General features: G+C 32.9%; 1 protein-coding gene and 1 pseudogene across 1 annotated transcript in view; both read right to left on the reverse strand.

The window, feature by feature from the left end:
• Window positions 1-2,041: 2,041 nt before the first annotated feature.
• The window catches only part of SMC4 (structural maintenance of chromosomes 4), a 32,276-nt gene continuing 17,618 nt past the window's right edge, over window positions 2,042-16,699 (reverse strand). The window contains exons 12-24 of the mRNA XM_006908185.3: window positions 16,421-16,606; window positions 14,995-15,156; window positions 11,931-12,156; window positions 11,766-11,842; window positions 9,487-9,639; window positions 8,245-8,371; window positions 5,954-6,143; window positions 4,744-4,888; window positions 4,292-4,465; window positions 3,749-3,931; window positions 3,386-3,618; window positions 2,790-2,973; window positions 2,042-2,319 (exon numbers count right to left, since the gene is read on the reverse strand). Coding sequence (XP_006908247.1) covers window positions 2,167-2,319; window positions 2,790-2,973; window positions 3,386-3,618; window positions 3,749-3,931; window positions 4,292-4,465; window positions 4,744-4,888; window positions 5,954-6,143; window positions 8,245-8,371; window positions 9,487-9,639; window positions 11,766-11,842; window positions 11,931-12,156; window positions 14,995-15,156; window positions 16,421-16,606 — 2,193 coding nt within the window. The 3' untranslated portion in view covers window positions 2,042-2,166. The remainder of the gene's footprint in view (window positions 2,320-2,789; window positions 2,974-3,385; window positions 3,619-3,748; window positions 3,932-4,291; window positions 4,466-4,743; window positions 4,889-5,953; window positions 6,144-8,244; window positions 8,372-9,486; window positions 9,640-11,765; window positions 11,843-11,930; window positions 12,157-14,994; window positions 15,157-16,420; window positions 16,607-16,699) is intronic.
• Window positions 9,646-11,254, reverse strand: LOC102884987 (annotated as a pseudogene).

The following is a 16,699-nucleotide window of genomic DNA, read 5'->3' on the forward strand; positions in this document are numbered from 1 at the left end:
CAGCAATTGAGATAGAAATAAATACCTATTAACTCGAAATACCTATTAACTTTAGACTGAAGTTGCACTGAATTGATTATTCAGAACACAAAAACACCATGTACTTTTAAATACATGTAAATATTAGTAAGTACTGAAATGTGCTTATTTCTACTAAATGTTAGCTCTTATGTATCAGTTAATCTCACATTTCTTAGGTAGGTGTGAACCCTTATTTTGTAGACGAATAGACACAGTGTAATTTGTCCAAGCCATGGTGTCATGCTACCTTTAAAAGATTTAAGCCAAGATTTTTATTGCAGCTTAAGAATCATAGCTAAAAACAAGTATAAAACTGTTAACATTTTCAGTTTAACATCACTTTTGTAAATCTGCCAGTTTTTAGTAGATAAAACTTTATGTAGTGTGCATAAATATATAGTTAAGTACAGGCCTGCCTTTTATTGCACTTTGCCAAATATTTTTTTTTTTTAACAAATCGAAGGTTCATGGCAACCCTGCTTTGAGAGCAGATCTGTCTGTGCCAAAAAGATTATGATTCCCTAAAGGCTCAGACGATTTAGCATTTTTTTTAGCAAAACATCTTAAAGTTTACATTGTTTTTTTTTTTTTAGGTATAATGCAGCTGCACACTTAATAGACTGCAATATGTGTAGCATAAATGTAACCTTTATATGTACTAGAAACCCAAAAAATTGGTGTGACTAGCTTTACTGCAGTGGTCTGGAACCGAATCCACAATATCTCCAAGGTATGCCTGTATACAAATAACTGATTCTTAAACATGCTGTTTTTGTATTTTTACCAGGAGGATGAGATTGTAAAATTTAAAGTGTACAATCTTGAAATATTTTTAAGTGTCATGTATAACAAAATATATTTTAATAAACTCATTTTGATATTTATACCGAGTGGCTTAATAAGGCACTCAAACTCAAAGTGGTATAGCTTTGGAATTTTCATATGGGTTATGGGTATCATCTACCTTAACTCTTGAAAACTTAGTACTAATCTCTACTGCATTAGTTATAAAAATGTAATGGGAGTATTCCACTCACCTCTACTCTCACCAATGTTAAAAGCATGTGATGATTATAGCGTTTTCTAGTGATTTTTCCCTTTTATAAACTTGATTTACAACAAATGACCATACTTGAGTTCTAAATCTTGCTTTAAGTCAAGCTAATTTATTTACATTTTTAATGGCTGTTATAATAAACCTTTTTTGTTGCATTATTAGTATCTAAACAATGCTTCACTGAATATTACGCTAATTCTTAATTTTAATTAAGTCCTCAGGATCAATATCTAAAAATTGAATGGCTACAGCAAAGACTTCTGATTCAATACCAAAATTCCTTCTGAAAGCCAAGTAGTTGCCAACTTATTTCTAGTAGCATTCTAAACGTTCTCAAGCTAACAGAGTAAACCAAAACAAAACAAAACCCCACAAAAACACAAAACCCTGACAACTTGGTAGGCGAACAGCCCTCCATCTTAATTTCGATTTACACTAAGGAAGTTAACACATACTTCATCTTTTTATGAAGCAACTATAGTGGGCATTTCTTTTCACCATATGCAATATGTTGAAAAGTCATGTTCAGACACTCTGTTGGCCCTCTTGCTAGTGTTTTAAACAAGTTTTAGGAAAGCATGTTTAAATTCTCATCCTTGTAATTCAGAATGACTGAGTTAAATGTCTTCAGTATTTGGGGAAAACAGTGATTGTCTCAATTAGTAAATTAAGTGGAATACTTTGAGAATTTATACAATAGTAGTTTGCAGGTTTTTCCACTGTAGGGCAAAGGTCCATGAGGATATGCTATCTTGATAATATGAATTAAGTTAGAACTTTACTGTTAATCAACATACTTTTAACTATGGTCATAGCAATTTGGGAAAAAAGGCAATAACCCAACCCTCTAGGCACCTTATTTTCACCAGTCTGCTACTTACAAGATTATCAGATTCTTATCTCCTAAAAGCAGGTAGAGAATATTTTATTACACTTTTAACAGCATAAACTAGAAGCCAGTTATATTATCTAGTTTAGGAACATATGTTTATTTATACAGTTTATAATCCTTTACAAATAAAAAATCAGTAATACAATACACTGACTCTATGCTGATTCAAGTTGAGGAATTTTCAGTATAAACAAGTTTAACAAAGTCCTTTAGATGCGATTTCTTTTGGGTTTACTGCAACACTTTTTGTTATATTGTATGTCTTGTAAATTCCAATCAGTCTATCTGAAATCTCGAACATATTATTTCGAAGAGAAATTATGATAAACTGGGCATTTTTTGTTTGTTCCTAAAGAGAAAGAACAGAAACATTAAGTATTAATAGGTAAATCACATAAACATCTAAGCTTTACTTCTCTAAAGTATATTTTAGGCAATAAATTCAATTACATTATTATCATCATGAACAGGAATGATGGCACGGATAATTTGTGAAACAGTATTTGGATTTGACAGGAATTTGAATATTTTTGGAAGCATAGTTGCTTATAAGTCTTCTAGTGAAAAAAAGATCTAGGCAAGGAGACTCAAGATTCCAGCTGTGTTTTTACTGCTAATACACATTATCAATTTATATTTTACTTTCCCCGAATGGAAATACTTGGTTCAAGTAAAGGACTTTGTTTCCTTTGATACCCAAGGACATCGAGTTAGAGAACAGGGAAAAAGCTAAAGAAAAAATAAGTCAAAGAATTCCATGTGTAATGTTTAGGGAACCCATGAAATTTTTAGGATGAAAACCTCTAAATGATTACTTACATATATATAAAATGCAACAATGGACACATTTTTAAAATCAAGGGCTGCATCAATCTCATCCATGAAGTACAGGGGAGTGGGTTTGTAGTGATGAAGGGCAAATACTAAAGCCAATGAACTAAGTGTTTTCTCTCCTCCTGAAAGGTTAAAGATCTTCTTCCAACTTTTCTTAGGTGGTCGAACACTGAAATTAAGAAAATCTCTTGTTAGTCAAATTACTTGTAAAGCTTAAGTTAAGGCTGTTGTTTGTTTCCCATAACTGGCTTCTACCACCTTCCTTGGGAATCCTAAATTGTTCTTCACAATTCTAAACTTTTGGGGGATAATTTTATAAAAATGTTATAAGAGGATGAACACACAGGAACATCTCAAAAACTTTTAAACAGTAGGCTAATAAGTACTTCTTGCTATTTCCCCATTTCTAATGCATTTCTGCTCTGCAATTTTAAAATAAGAATGTCGAAATGACTTGAAAATTAAAAATAGGACAAACTAGATGAATACTATGTAAAATTAAATTTGCTGAATACTAAGTTTGGAGAATATAAAGAGAGATGTAACAGGAGGATGCAAAACTCAGTATTTGATTTACAAACCTGAACATGATTCCTTCAGAGAAAGGATCCAAGCTGTCTACAAGCTCCAGTTCAGCATCACCTCCCAAAGTAAGCATTTGGTAATTTTCCTTTAACTTATTTGTTATTATATAAAACCCTGCCATGAATTCATTAAGTCTTTGTTTCCGAAGATCTTCATATGCCTGTCTAAAATTATCCCTTTCACAAGTAATTTTGTCCAATTCTGCTACCCGTTGTAAATACAGTTCTTCCTATGAAAAGAATATTATCATGAGAAATAACATCTATTCAATCTGAGATGAGAATACATTATATAAAATTAAAGGTCACAATTTAAGGACTAAAAAGAATTTCTATTATTCATTAACAGTGTATTCATACCTTCTTTTTATACTCTGCAATGGCACCAAGGTTTGGTTTCATTTCATGACACTGGGCTTCCAAAAGTGCAATTTGATTTGTTATAGAATCTGGATTCTTAATTGCTTCAAGATCCTCTGGGCTCAGAACTGAAATCTCTTCAATAGGATTACCTTCTATAGGATGCAGTGATATTTTTGAAATCTAAAAGTTCAATTTAGATGATGAGTTAGGGTACAGTACTACAATTTATTGCTTAAAAAGAATCAGATCAACAATATGACATTATTTATCTACTAAAATAACATACTAAAGATTTGTGACTAATTTGCACATCAACTACTTTTTAAAGAAAAATAGTTTATTGTTTCAAAAGTGTTCATGTAGTCTTCTGTTGAATCTCTAACCCTTGGATGAAAATGTTGACAAATTCTAAAAATTACCCAGATCATCTTTATATAATAATTATATCATGGAATTAAGAATCACAACAAAACAATAGTCTAACCCTTTATCATAGAAGATATTTTAAAGTTACATTTAACCAAATGGTAACAATCTCACCTCTTTTTGCCAATATCTTATTTTAGAATTATGTTCTGCAATGTGACCATCTATTTGTTCAAGTTTCAATTTAACACTAAGTGCATCTTTCTGAAGAGCATGTTCATTTTCTTGAATTACTTTTAGTTCTTGAAGTAGATTACGATGCTCCTTCTGGATCTCTGGTAAGGACTCCTAAAAACCAAGAAGAACAGCTACAGCTATGACCTTCCCAAATACAACAAGTATTTTCACACCACAAAGTTAGGAAGTTGACAATCTTTCTTCATGCTCCTTCCATTTTAAATTAAAAAGTTATTTACTCAAAAGTTAAACACAGTACTCATATTTTATTGTACAAATAAAAGTTAATAGTTATGTTTTAACCGAGTACTTAACTATGCAATGTACTGTCATATAACTAACTTTTTAAACTGCTTCAAATACAATTCTCTCCCCTCTCCAAGTCTTACCTCTGCAGCATTTGTACTCTTTATGACTTCTGTAGCTTTTTCCTCAAGACTTTTTAGCTCTGCTGTTAAATCATCTACTTCATTTGCAGTATCTTTTATTTCTTTCTCTGTGCGAAAGACAGAGTCTTGTGCTTTTTTAAGATTTCTAAACAAGCAAAATTAATATATTAAAAAATGTGGTAACGTGACTTGTTATTCTGCTTCTGAAAATCTACCAAAGAACTTTTCATGACATATTAATGCAACATTTTTTTCTATCACAGATTTAAAAATTTATGATTTACAAAACCATCCCTGAACTGGATTTTATGTTTATATATACACTTGTGGGATGTATATTTTATTAATTCTCAGTAAAAATTAATAAAACTTCCTTATATAAGCTGTTAGTATCATCCTATCTTAGACTATGAAGCAAAGCTGTCAATTGGATTATTTTTTTGTCACTTTCTTATCAGATTGAAGATTCTTAAGTCTATACCTATGAAGCTATACATTCAAATAAAAAATACTTCCCAGTTTGAGTCAGGGCAACAAGTGCTTCCAAAGGGGGGCAAGGGTGGGAGTTGTACTAGGAGGAATGACTGTTTTTACCCCTTAATAAAGTTATTTTTATTCTGAAAAATGTATTTAGGCAAACTTCTGCTCCTAGCAACAACAAAAAAAGCTTATTAGAGCCTTATCTTTGAGCAAAAGGCACTGGAATAACTTATCAGATAATCAATTTGTTATAATTTTGAGACAGCTGTTTATATTTCAACATTTTAATATACATATTTAGCTTTATTTTAGAAATACCAATAAGTACTTGTTTTAAAATTAATTTTAAAACAAGACCTACAAATGAATAAAAAACTTTTTGTGATCCTGGGACAAAGGAATAATCTAGTTAAGAACTTAATTCTTAAAAAAAAAAAAAAAAAAAATTTCTGCCAAGAGATTGCATTCTTATCTTTTATTCTCCTAAGACCTAGATCTATTTAAGCAAATCACCATCTAACTTCTCTAAGCTGAGAAACAAAACTAACTTCTATGTCCTCACAACTAGGGAGTTATATAACTATACTCTGCCAAGGTACACCTGTTTACCAATATGATAAATACTTATTATAGGTTTCCCCTTACTAAAGTCCTATTAGACAACAATGTCTTCCAATGTGGAGGCAGGGAAGATGAAGACAGGTTAGGGTAGCATGCATGCATACTCTACCTGTCAGCAGTCTTGATTGCTACTTGGGCTTTAGTAATAGCAGAAGCACATTCATCTAATTGTTTGTTTATTTTATCAAGTTTGTCTTGTTGGGCCTTGAGTTTATGGTTATTGATTTCTACGATGATATTGTGTAACCTTTTAACCTCAGCTTCTATTTTACCAGCTCTCTCAGCCGCATTGTCGTATTCTAAAATAAAAAAAATGAAGAAACTTAATTTGTTTCTAGGTTAACAAACATCAATAGTTAGATGTAGATTTTGTCAGTCAATGTGACTTAACCTGATGCATGCATAAGACATTTTAAACATTTGAGGAAAAGTACTTCAAAGAAAACCAGAACACCTTATGTCAAAACAAATGGTATTATTAACACATGGAAATTCTCTGGTTCAGCTCTGATCATAACCCATTTATGTTTTAATGGCTTCATGCTCTCAAGCTCTTTTCAAAGATCTTTTCAACTTTTCTTAGGGTACTTCCTAAGTATTGGTCTAAGTATTACCCTTATCGAAAGACTACGTACTTGACTACTAACTTGCCCATAGCGAAGAAAATGTTATTTTATTCTTTTTACCTTAGAGTTCTCCACATGTTATAATAAGAAAGTGACAGAGACAGGAGAAATTGGCACTGTTTTCTGTGGCACACGAAGCTAAACAGTACATTTCCTAGGTTCCCTTGTACCCAGGGTTCAGATATCATTCAAGTCTACTCGAAATAAATTTGAGAGGCATAAGTGTTGAACAAAACATGTTTCTGTTGGCAAGCAGTCACAGAGAAGTTTAGATTTTCTTGGAGTCAAAGGTTCTGGTGTCCAGTCAAAAACTTTATAAGCACTGGCAACCAAAGTGTCCTATGATAGATGATTGGCTAAAGAAGCTGTGGTACATATATGCAATGGAATATTACTCAGCCATAAGAAGAGATGAAATACTGCCATTTGCAACAACAGAGATGGACCTTGAAATAATCACACCAAGTGAAATAAGCCAGACAGAAAAGGTTGAAAATCACATGATATCACATATGTGTATATAAACCCAAAAGCAATGAACAAGACAAACAAACAGACTCATGGACAATGGACTAGTGGTTACCAGGAGGGAGAGGGGAGGGGGGAAAATAAAAAAATAAAATGTTAAAAGAAATTACATATAGATAGTATGAAAAAAAAAAAAAAAACTCTTTTGTGTCCTCATCTTAAGTGTGAGCTCCCTGAAAAGACTTTAGCAGATACTATTTAAGTGAATGCTTTAACATTAAAAATGCGAATAAACATGACTACAAAAAAATATGAGTACAGATGAATATTCAATGTGCACAATGGACATCTGTCTGCTTAATATCTTCTTGCCTCTTTTCTTTTGGGACACAACTCACTCATTTTTGAAGCATCTGTATAATTGCTCCAACTCCACTCCATCTACTTCTTTCGAATGGACAATCTATATTTACCTTCCTTGGCTCACAAACCAAACTATAATAGGGGTCCTTCTTGACAAAGGTACACTGCATTTGCTGGGGTCATTAGCTAGAATACTATAAGCCAGCAAGGCTCTGTTGTCATAACCCACCATTCCCTCTTCCTGCAATAAGATGCAAATCTATATCTCTACATTTGTTTGAGGTCAACATGGAAAGAGAAGCAGGGTTGCTCAAGTGCTTGATCAGGATTTCAACACCAAAGCCAATTCTGACTATGAGCCTATGAATTCCTTTTCTTGCTTAAAGATTCTATTTTGGTAGAACACTTACATGTTTATATATGTACATAAGAAGAAAAAGTTGTAGAAGAAAAAATATGTACGTTCTAAGTTTTCAAGCTAATACTACATATGTATACCATTTATTTCCTGTGTGTTTTTAAGTTTTGTTTCTCCAAATCCTGTTTCCTTAATCTATAAAATTACTACTATCTTGAAGGGTTCCAGTGAAAACTGGGCCAAAGTATACAAAGTATGAAATTAAGAACATGAGTTGTGGAATTAGACTGCCTTGGTCCTGAATTCCTATACCACCATATGCTATGTGACCTTGGGCAATTTATATAAACCATTCTATGCCTCGGTTTCCTTACCTGTCAAATATAGTACTAAATTTAACCTTAACAGCACTTATTTTATAACTTTTTGAGAATGAAATAATAGAACCCCTAAAACAGAGTGGTGACTCACACATAATACATGTAGATGCTATTTTTAGCCTACAAGCTGTTAAACATTTCAAACACTAAAAACCTGTTTTTGACAATCTTAAAAAAAAAAAAAAGTCGGAATCCATATACATACCTGTTTTGAAAGTACTGACATTTTCTTCTAGCGATTTCTGTTTTTTTTTGTCAGGGGCTGTAGCAAGTACATTAGCTTCAAGTTCCTTAACTTGGACATTCAAATATTCTTCTTGCTCTGATAAACGCTACAGAAATGTTTTAATATTCAAGGTTAATATTTTAACTCAGTAACATTTGCTTTAAACATTTTAAATTAAAAAAAAAAAAAAAGTGCTTAGAATCTTTAAGGACAAATACCAACTAAGAAAATACCAGAAAACGAACAATTAATAGGAAAAATGAAAATGTCCAACACATGAAATGAGGAGTAAACTCATTAAAGACAAATGATAATGTCATTTTTAAGTATACTTCAAAGTAGCAAATTTACAACATACTGAAGACTGCCTAGTGTTTCAAGACTTGGAGATATAATTATTTGTATATGCAGTTAGTAGTAAATGAATTAGAACCATCTTATTGAAGCCACTTTGGCTTTATGCAACAAATACCTTAAACACTGTATGTACTGAGTAATAATTGTAATTTTAGGAATCTAACGTAAGAAAATAATTGGAGGAGTATATAAAGGTATACCTAACAAGGATATTTTAAACATAGCAGTGTACATAATAACACCGAAAAGCATTTATTATGTTGTATGAAAAGCTCTAATACAACTGCAAACAAAGTAAATTTTCATTGGCTTAGAAAGAAAATGGTAATTAAAAGTTAGTGAAGAAAAGTTAGTATGACTCATTAAAAATTTAATATGTATGTCTATATTTGCCATGTACATAAACATGCATGCAAACTAGGTATTATTTAAAAAATAAAAAAATAAACTAGGTATTTATATTAAAAAGTTGAAGGGTATACATAAAATTGAAAGTGATAATATTTTGAGTATTTCCTGAAAACTTTTTTTTTTTCATTTAAGAAGACAGTGAGCATGCATTGCTTTTTCATAATTAAGAAAATATTCCACTTTGAAAAGAGAATGAAAAAAAGGGGTCACATGGTAAAGGAAAGACATATTTTTATGGAGTACAAATTGAAACCAAAACTAGCTGTGACTAGAGCAACACTGTGACAGAGCACTTATCCATTAGTACACAGGGAAACAAAATCATCAACAGCCTTCCACCTAGAGGCCCACCATCTCCCTCCAATATTTTAAAATTGCAAGCAAACAGCAAAATACTTCTACCAAATTAGTATTAAATTCCAATAGTTTCAGTTAATATTGATAAAAGAGTACCTGGATGCTTGCAGTAAACTTTTCTAGTGTATTCCTCATTTCTCGTTCACTTTGCTTTAACTTAACTACTGCTTCTTCCAGTTGTACTTTTTGTTCCTGGATTTGCACTGCTTTTTGAGAGTCTCTCTGTAACTGCAATTCCATTTTATTTACCTACAAAGAAGAGTACCAGTGAAATAAGTTTTCTCCAAGAGTAGTTTCAGATTAACAGCAAAGTCAACTGAAGGTACTCTACGCAAATGTAAAAGTGGAAGAATATAAACTATTTCAAAATATGGAAAAAAAATCAAGGCATAACTGGAAAAGTTTGGTACCCAGAATATCCAAGGTTTTTTTGTTTTTTTTAAATCAATGGTAGTTTGGCTCTGTTATACAATGAAGTGAAAAACGTCTCAACATAGGATATTCTAAACCTTGTTTAGGCTTCCTGCTGTACTGAAAGCCCAGTGACAGGCACAGAGGCCAACAATCAGTGCACAACAGAAGCAAACTGCTGCTGGTTCACATTTCTACAATGATTCACTCCACAGGCTTAGGGAACTTTTTCTTTCATAGCATCTTTCTCTTTTCAAACTCTTTGTAGATGGTAGCTCCTAGCTGTGCAGGAGACATGGTGATCACAACCCCTGCATTCTGAAGGGCAGAGATCTCTTTAGCTCCAGCTTTTCCTCCAGCAGTAATTGCCCCTGCATGACCTAGTCTCCTGTCAGGAGGAGCTGGCAATGAAGGACACCACAGGCTTGGTTTTGGAACCTGAATTATGTTGCTTAAAAAATTCTTAGCATTTTCTTCTGCATTACCACCAATTTCACCAATTAACATGATGCCTTCTGTGGCTGGATCATTCAGAAAGACTTCAAAACAGTCAATAAAATCTGTTCCATTGAAAGGATTATCTCTAATGCCAATGTACAAAGACTGCCCCAACCCAACTGGTGTTTGTTGAACTACTTTCAGTCAGGGTACCAGACCTGGACACAATGCCAATTCTTTATTTCTTGTGAATACAGCTGGGCATGATGCCAATTTTGCATTCTCCAGGATTGATGACTCCAGGACAGTTTGGCCCCATCAGTCTTTCTCTGGCACACAGTTTGTGCTTGACCCAAACATGTCTTCTTGTGGGATACCTTCAGTAATACACAGGATCAAAGGCACTTCCGCCTCAACAGATTCATAAATGGCAGCAGCAGCAAAAGGAGGAGGGACATAAATGACAGAAGCTGTTGCTCCTATATATTCTTTGGGCTTCTTTATAGTATTAAAGATAGGTAAACCCAGGTACATCTTGCTTCCTTTCCCTGGAGTGGTTCCTCCAAGTCTGGTACCGTATTCCAATGCCTGTTGGCTACGAAAGGTACCCTGTTTACTAGTGAAACCCTTGCAAATAATCTTTGTATTTTTATCAACATAAAGATGTTTCTGGGAAGCTGTATAGGAACAATGCTGACTTCCATTCTGTTGCAATGAGTTCTGAGTTTATGTTCAGCTGCTCACCAACCATGCAACCTGGGGCAGGTCTTCTGATCTCCCTTAGCCTCAGTCTTCTCATCTGTAAATGGAAAAACAGCTGCCCACCAGGATGCTGTGACGTTGAGATGATGCCTTTCAACTGGGCAGCAAAGTGCCCAGTACGTTCCCCAAATTGGGTTCACATCCTACATGAGCACAAAGGTAAATCATCTTGGAGGAAGGAGCGTGAAAGGTGATGGGCAGCTGTGAGGCCACTGCTACTAGAGGCTATGGTCGCAGAGGCAGCAGCCCCAAGTATATGTTTTCAAAAAGAAAAGTACATACAGTGTTGAGGGTGATAATAGAACTCAGTAGTTTTTCCTAGACATTCTGACATTCTCATATACTTGTGGGCATATATTTTAAAATAAAATCTGAAAACATTCATCAGAAGTTTGTATTATACTTACACTTTAAAGAACTATTTTGAAATAGAAAAAATTATATAATGCAGTAATTATGCAAAAAATTAACACAATTAAGTGACAGTAAGTGTATGCTTAAATAAATTATGAAATAGCTATGTGATCCAAATGTAACAGAATATATATATTGAGCATATATTTTCTAACATGTTTTATTTTTAGAACTTTAAAGTGTTTTAAATAAAATTTCACATTTTACATACTAGTCATTTATAGAAAATTCAATGTTAATTTAAAATATAAGTACAGTACACTTAAAATGTCTGAATTTTATACTATGTATGTGTGTTATACATCAATAATTTTTTTTAAAAGTCTGACTACAATTTTATATGTGCTGACCTCTTCTTCAGAGATTTCAACAACTGATGAACCCATTCTCCCTCTCATTACTTTGCTTCCACCACCAGTCATTGTACCTGGAGAACAGAGGAGAGATGTCAGACTTAGATGTCTTCCCCAACGAAAATTAAAAAAACTCAATAGCAAGAATAAAACCACTATTACCTGATTGTTCTATGATTTGCCCCTGTAACGTTACCACTCTCCACCTTCTATCTTTTTGGTATGCTACTCTTGTGGCTTGATCTAAGTTGTCAGCTACTAAGGTATCCCGTAAAGCAAAGTAAAAAGCTTGGCGAATTTCCTCATCTTTAACTTTTACTAAATCAAATAATCGAGGAGTATTTTCAGGAGTTTGAATTTTGGTCATTTTCTTTGCCCATACTGCCATCTAAAAGTAAAATAAGCACATATATATATATATATATTAAAATAATGACTATATCATTTTAAAGGCATTATGTATAAAATATAAGGACATGCACACAAGGTTCTGAGCATCTGCATAACTAAGTAGTTCCTCTTTATCTGCGAGGGATATGGTCTAAGACCCCCAGCGGATGCCTGAAACTTCAGATAGTACTGAACCCTATGTGTACCGTATACACACATCTGATGAAGTTTAATTTATAAATTAGGCACAGTAAGAGATTGACAATAAGTAATAATAAAATAGAACAATTATACTATGACAAAAGCTTTGTCAGTGTAGCCTCTGTCTCAGATAACTGATGTGGCTACTACGTAACTAACAGACAAGTAGCATATACAGTGTGGATACCCTGAACAAAGGGATGATACATGTCTGGGAAGACAGCGTGTGATTTCATCACCCTTCTTAGAATAGCATGAAATATAAAACTTCTGAATTGCTTATTTCTGAAATTTTCCATTGAATACTTTTGGATTGTGGTTGACAGTGGATAACTGAAATCACAGAAAGCAAAACCACAGATAAGGGGGGAACTACTGTATTACTTCACTGTTATTCAAAAAAAGTTAGTTATAAAACTATCTCTATTTAAAGATCACATGATCTTATATACATAAAATCCTAAGAACCCCCCTAAACTATTAAAACTGAGTATGAATTCAGCAAGTTGCAGGATACAAGATCAATATGCAAAAATTAATTGTATTCCTATATGCTAGTAATAAAAATGAAATTAAAAAAACTCCATTCACAGCTTAGAAATAAGTTTAACAAAAGAAACATAAGACCAATATATTGAAGGCTATGAAACATTACTGTATGAAATTAGACTTAAATAAATGGAAAATATCCCAGTTTCATGGACTGTAAGATTTAATATTAAGATGGCAATATTATCCAAATTGATCTCCAGATTCAATGCAACCAGTATCAAAATTCCAGATGTTTATCAAGGTGATCACTCTGTAAGTTATATAAATGTCAAATCACTATGTTGTACACCTGAAACTAATAATACATCAACTGTAATTGAAAAATAAAAATAACTAAAAAAAAATAACCACCTAACTTCCAGTTGCCTGTGGTTTTTTGGGCAGAAACTGACCAGCTGATCTTAAAACTGACATAAAAATTACAGGGACTCAGAAAAGCCAAAACAATTTTGATATAAAAGAACAAAATCAGAAGACTCCTTATTTCAAAACTACTACAAAGCTAGTTATCAAGACAGTGTGGTACGTGTAAGGACAGACATATAGGTAAATGGAGAGTCCAGAAATAAACGCTTACATTCACTGTCAGCTGATTTTTGACAAGGATGCCAAGAAAATTCATTGTAGGAAAAATAGTCTTTCTAAGAAATGGTGTTGGAATAAGTGGATATCCACATTCAAAGCAGGGGAGTTGGACCCCTACTTTACACTATATTATAAAATTAACACCACATGTACCACATGTAAAACTCTTAGAAGAAAACAAAGTAAATCACCGTGCCCCTGGATTATGCAGTAGTTTCTTAGATATGATACTCTAAGAAAAACAACCAAATTTTAAAAAATGGACTATCAAAATTAAAAATTTTGTGCTTCAGAGGGCACCGTCAAGAAAGTGAAAAGACAACCCACAAAATGGGAGAAAATATTTGAAAATGAATAATCTGACCAGATGCGTGTATTCAGAATATACAAAGAACTCTTACAATTCAATTAATAAAGACAAGTAAACCAATTAATAAATGGGCAAAGGATTAGAACAGATTTCTCCAAAGCAGATAAATAAATGGCCAATAAACACATGAAAAGATGTTCAACATCACTGGTAATCAGGAAACTCAAATCAAAACCACAATGAGATACACTTTGCTCTCACTAACATGGCTATCATCAAAAAGATATACAATTGTTAGTGAGGATGCAAAAAAAAATCGGAACCCTCATACGTTACTGGTAGGAAATGGTACAGCCACTATAGGAACCAGTTTGGCATTTCCTCAAAAAGTTAAACAGTTCACATGTGACCCAGCAATTCGACTCTTAGGTATTAACACAAGAAAACTGAAAACATGTGACTAAACAAAAACATGTACGTGAAATGTTCATAGTAGCATTAACCATAATAGCCAAAACATGGAAACAATAAATTTCCATTAACCGATGAATGGGTAAACAAAAGGTGGTACACATCCATACAGTGTAAGTTATCATTCAGCAATAAGAAATTAAATACAACATGAACTTTGAAAATCTGCCAAGTTAAAGAAGCCATACACAAAAAGCTACATATTATACAATTCCATTTATATAAAATGTCCAGAATAGGTAAATCTATAGAGACAAAAAGTAGATTAGAGGTTGCTTGGGGTATGAGGGAATATGGGTCGTGACTGCTAATGTGAATGGTTTCTTTTGGAGGTGATAAAAATATTCTGGAATTACACGGTGGTCATAGTTGAATAACACTGTGAATATACCAAAACCCACTGAACTCTATACTTTAAAATGGTGCATTTTATGGTATGTGAATTGATCTCAAAGATTTTATTTTTTCTTAAAGTAGTTATTGATGATGGAAGTTAGAAATGCAAACTACTGGCCATCCTAACAATGGAATATATATTCCTTTAGGAGAGGCATTATAAGATGTATTTTCCACAACCATGTAACCTCAGAGCCTAAAATAATCCTCAAAATTTATCGAGTGTTCACAAAATAACTATGAAGGAAAAGCTAGGATTCAAAATCAAAAAACACTTGGCACTTAATTAAATTATAGATAGCTTTTTTTATGAGTACTCACCTTATCCAAACCTATAAAGGTTGCAACTCCAATATTTTTTCTTTTAAGGAATTTTACACATTCTTGGGCTGTGTCAATAGAATTGACAACAATGTAGTCTAATGCACCGCAACAGGATGAAATAGCAACATCGTATTTTTCATCAATTGCTCCTAAGTCCCCCTAATAATTAATGAGGCGGGGGGGAAATCAATGCATAATCAGCAAAGGATTAGGCACAGAATCATATCATATAACTATTCATACAGATTTGCCAAATTATTCTTAATCGAAAAACTATAATTACACATGGTTTTAGAAAGAAAAGGGTACACAATGAAAAATGTTAAGTGTTCCTCTCATTCAACCTTCCCAAGCTTCTGCAGAAGCAATCACTACTAGTTTCTAATCTACTTTGTAAAAGGTTATGAATATGCAGTTTAAATTTTAAATGAAAGCGCAAAATGAAAGAAACATTTCACTGTATAAAGACATGTGATAAATTGAAACCTAAAAGTACTATAAGCAAAATAACTTATAAAATAATAAAATTCTGAATTATTGAAAGCCATCTAAGATTATGTAAATCCTAATGAAACACATTTACCTGCTTATCAATCTATTAATTAACTATCATATAGCATTCATTGTCTAATTTTATTTTTACTTGGGAGCAAATGAATAGGATCAAACTATTTATCTTCAAGAAAATAAGGTGGAGGTCACTTAACATGTAGACGTGGAAGCAACTATGCTAGGTAATTTTCATTTTCCCTTCTGAATCACCCTTTCTTCTGATTTCTTCTCTGGAATGCTGACTCAGGGATTGCATTAATTGGCTCCTTTGGCTCCCTAGCTTTAGCCAATGTGAGGCACCAGCTAGAGTAAGGGGCAGGGTAGGAGATGAACAGGGTTGAATTATGTATTTTTTTCTCCACTTTCTCCCAGCCAATGACCTCCAGCCATTGGCCACAGCTCTCCTCCAGGCTCAGGAGTGGGAATGGTCTCCACTATTGCCGGCTTTGGGTTTCTCATTATACCTTGTTAAGGTCCCTAAACTCTAGCCATATCTTCAGTATAATAGTATAATGCCCAGAATATAATTCATCGAATTCTTAAAAACAACAACAACAACAACAAACCAGTACTTTTGTTAAGGTGATCACTACTAAAGTTAAGAGTTTTTTTCTTTGGAATTAAAATGACTATAATGATACAAATTAAAAAAATAAAAAAATGAAAAAAACCTCCCAATTTTAATGTGAGAGAATCTGTATCACAAAGAATTTTACAATGCCTGAGTATAAAAGCAAAATGTTTAAAAATAAATGTCTTTTAAAACAAACAAAAATGAGTATTACTATATATAGTTCTTTAAGGTAAAAAAATTATATACATTTTTCTTGAAAAAAAAAAAAGTAGTCATTTATAAATAAATCTACTTTACCAATCTTCCATATATTCCTGGAATCCTGCCAGATTTTTTTTCTTGAATTATTGCATCAAGGACTTTCCCCCTACTTCGATTCACTGCTAAGGAACTCTTTGCCTCTTCAACTTTTTGGAAAAGATCACGAACCAAACTTTTGAAATTTATTTCTTCTTGTGTAAGTTTTTGAAGTTCCTTTTCTTTCTAAAAGTGAAAAGTAAAAAAAATGAATCCCAGAAGCATATGCCCATCATAGCATATAATCAGTTATGTCTCAAAATAGAAGGAAAAGATCAG

This window comes from Pteropus alecto, unplaced genomic scaffold (genome assembly GCF_000325575.1).
Source record: "Pteropus alecto unplaced genomic scaffold, ASM32557v1 scaffold81, whole genome shotgun sequence".
NCBI lineage: Eukaryota > Metazoa > Chordata > Mammalia > Chiroptera > Pteropodidae > Pteropus > Pteropus alecto.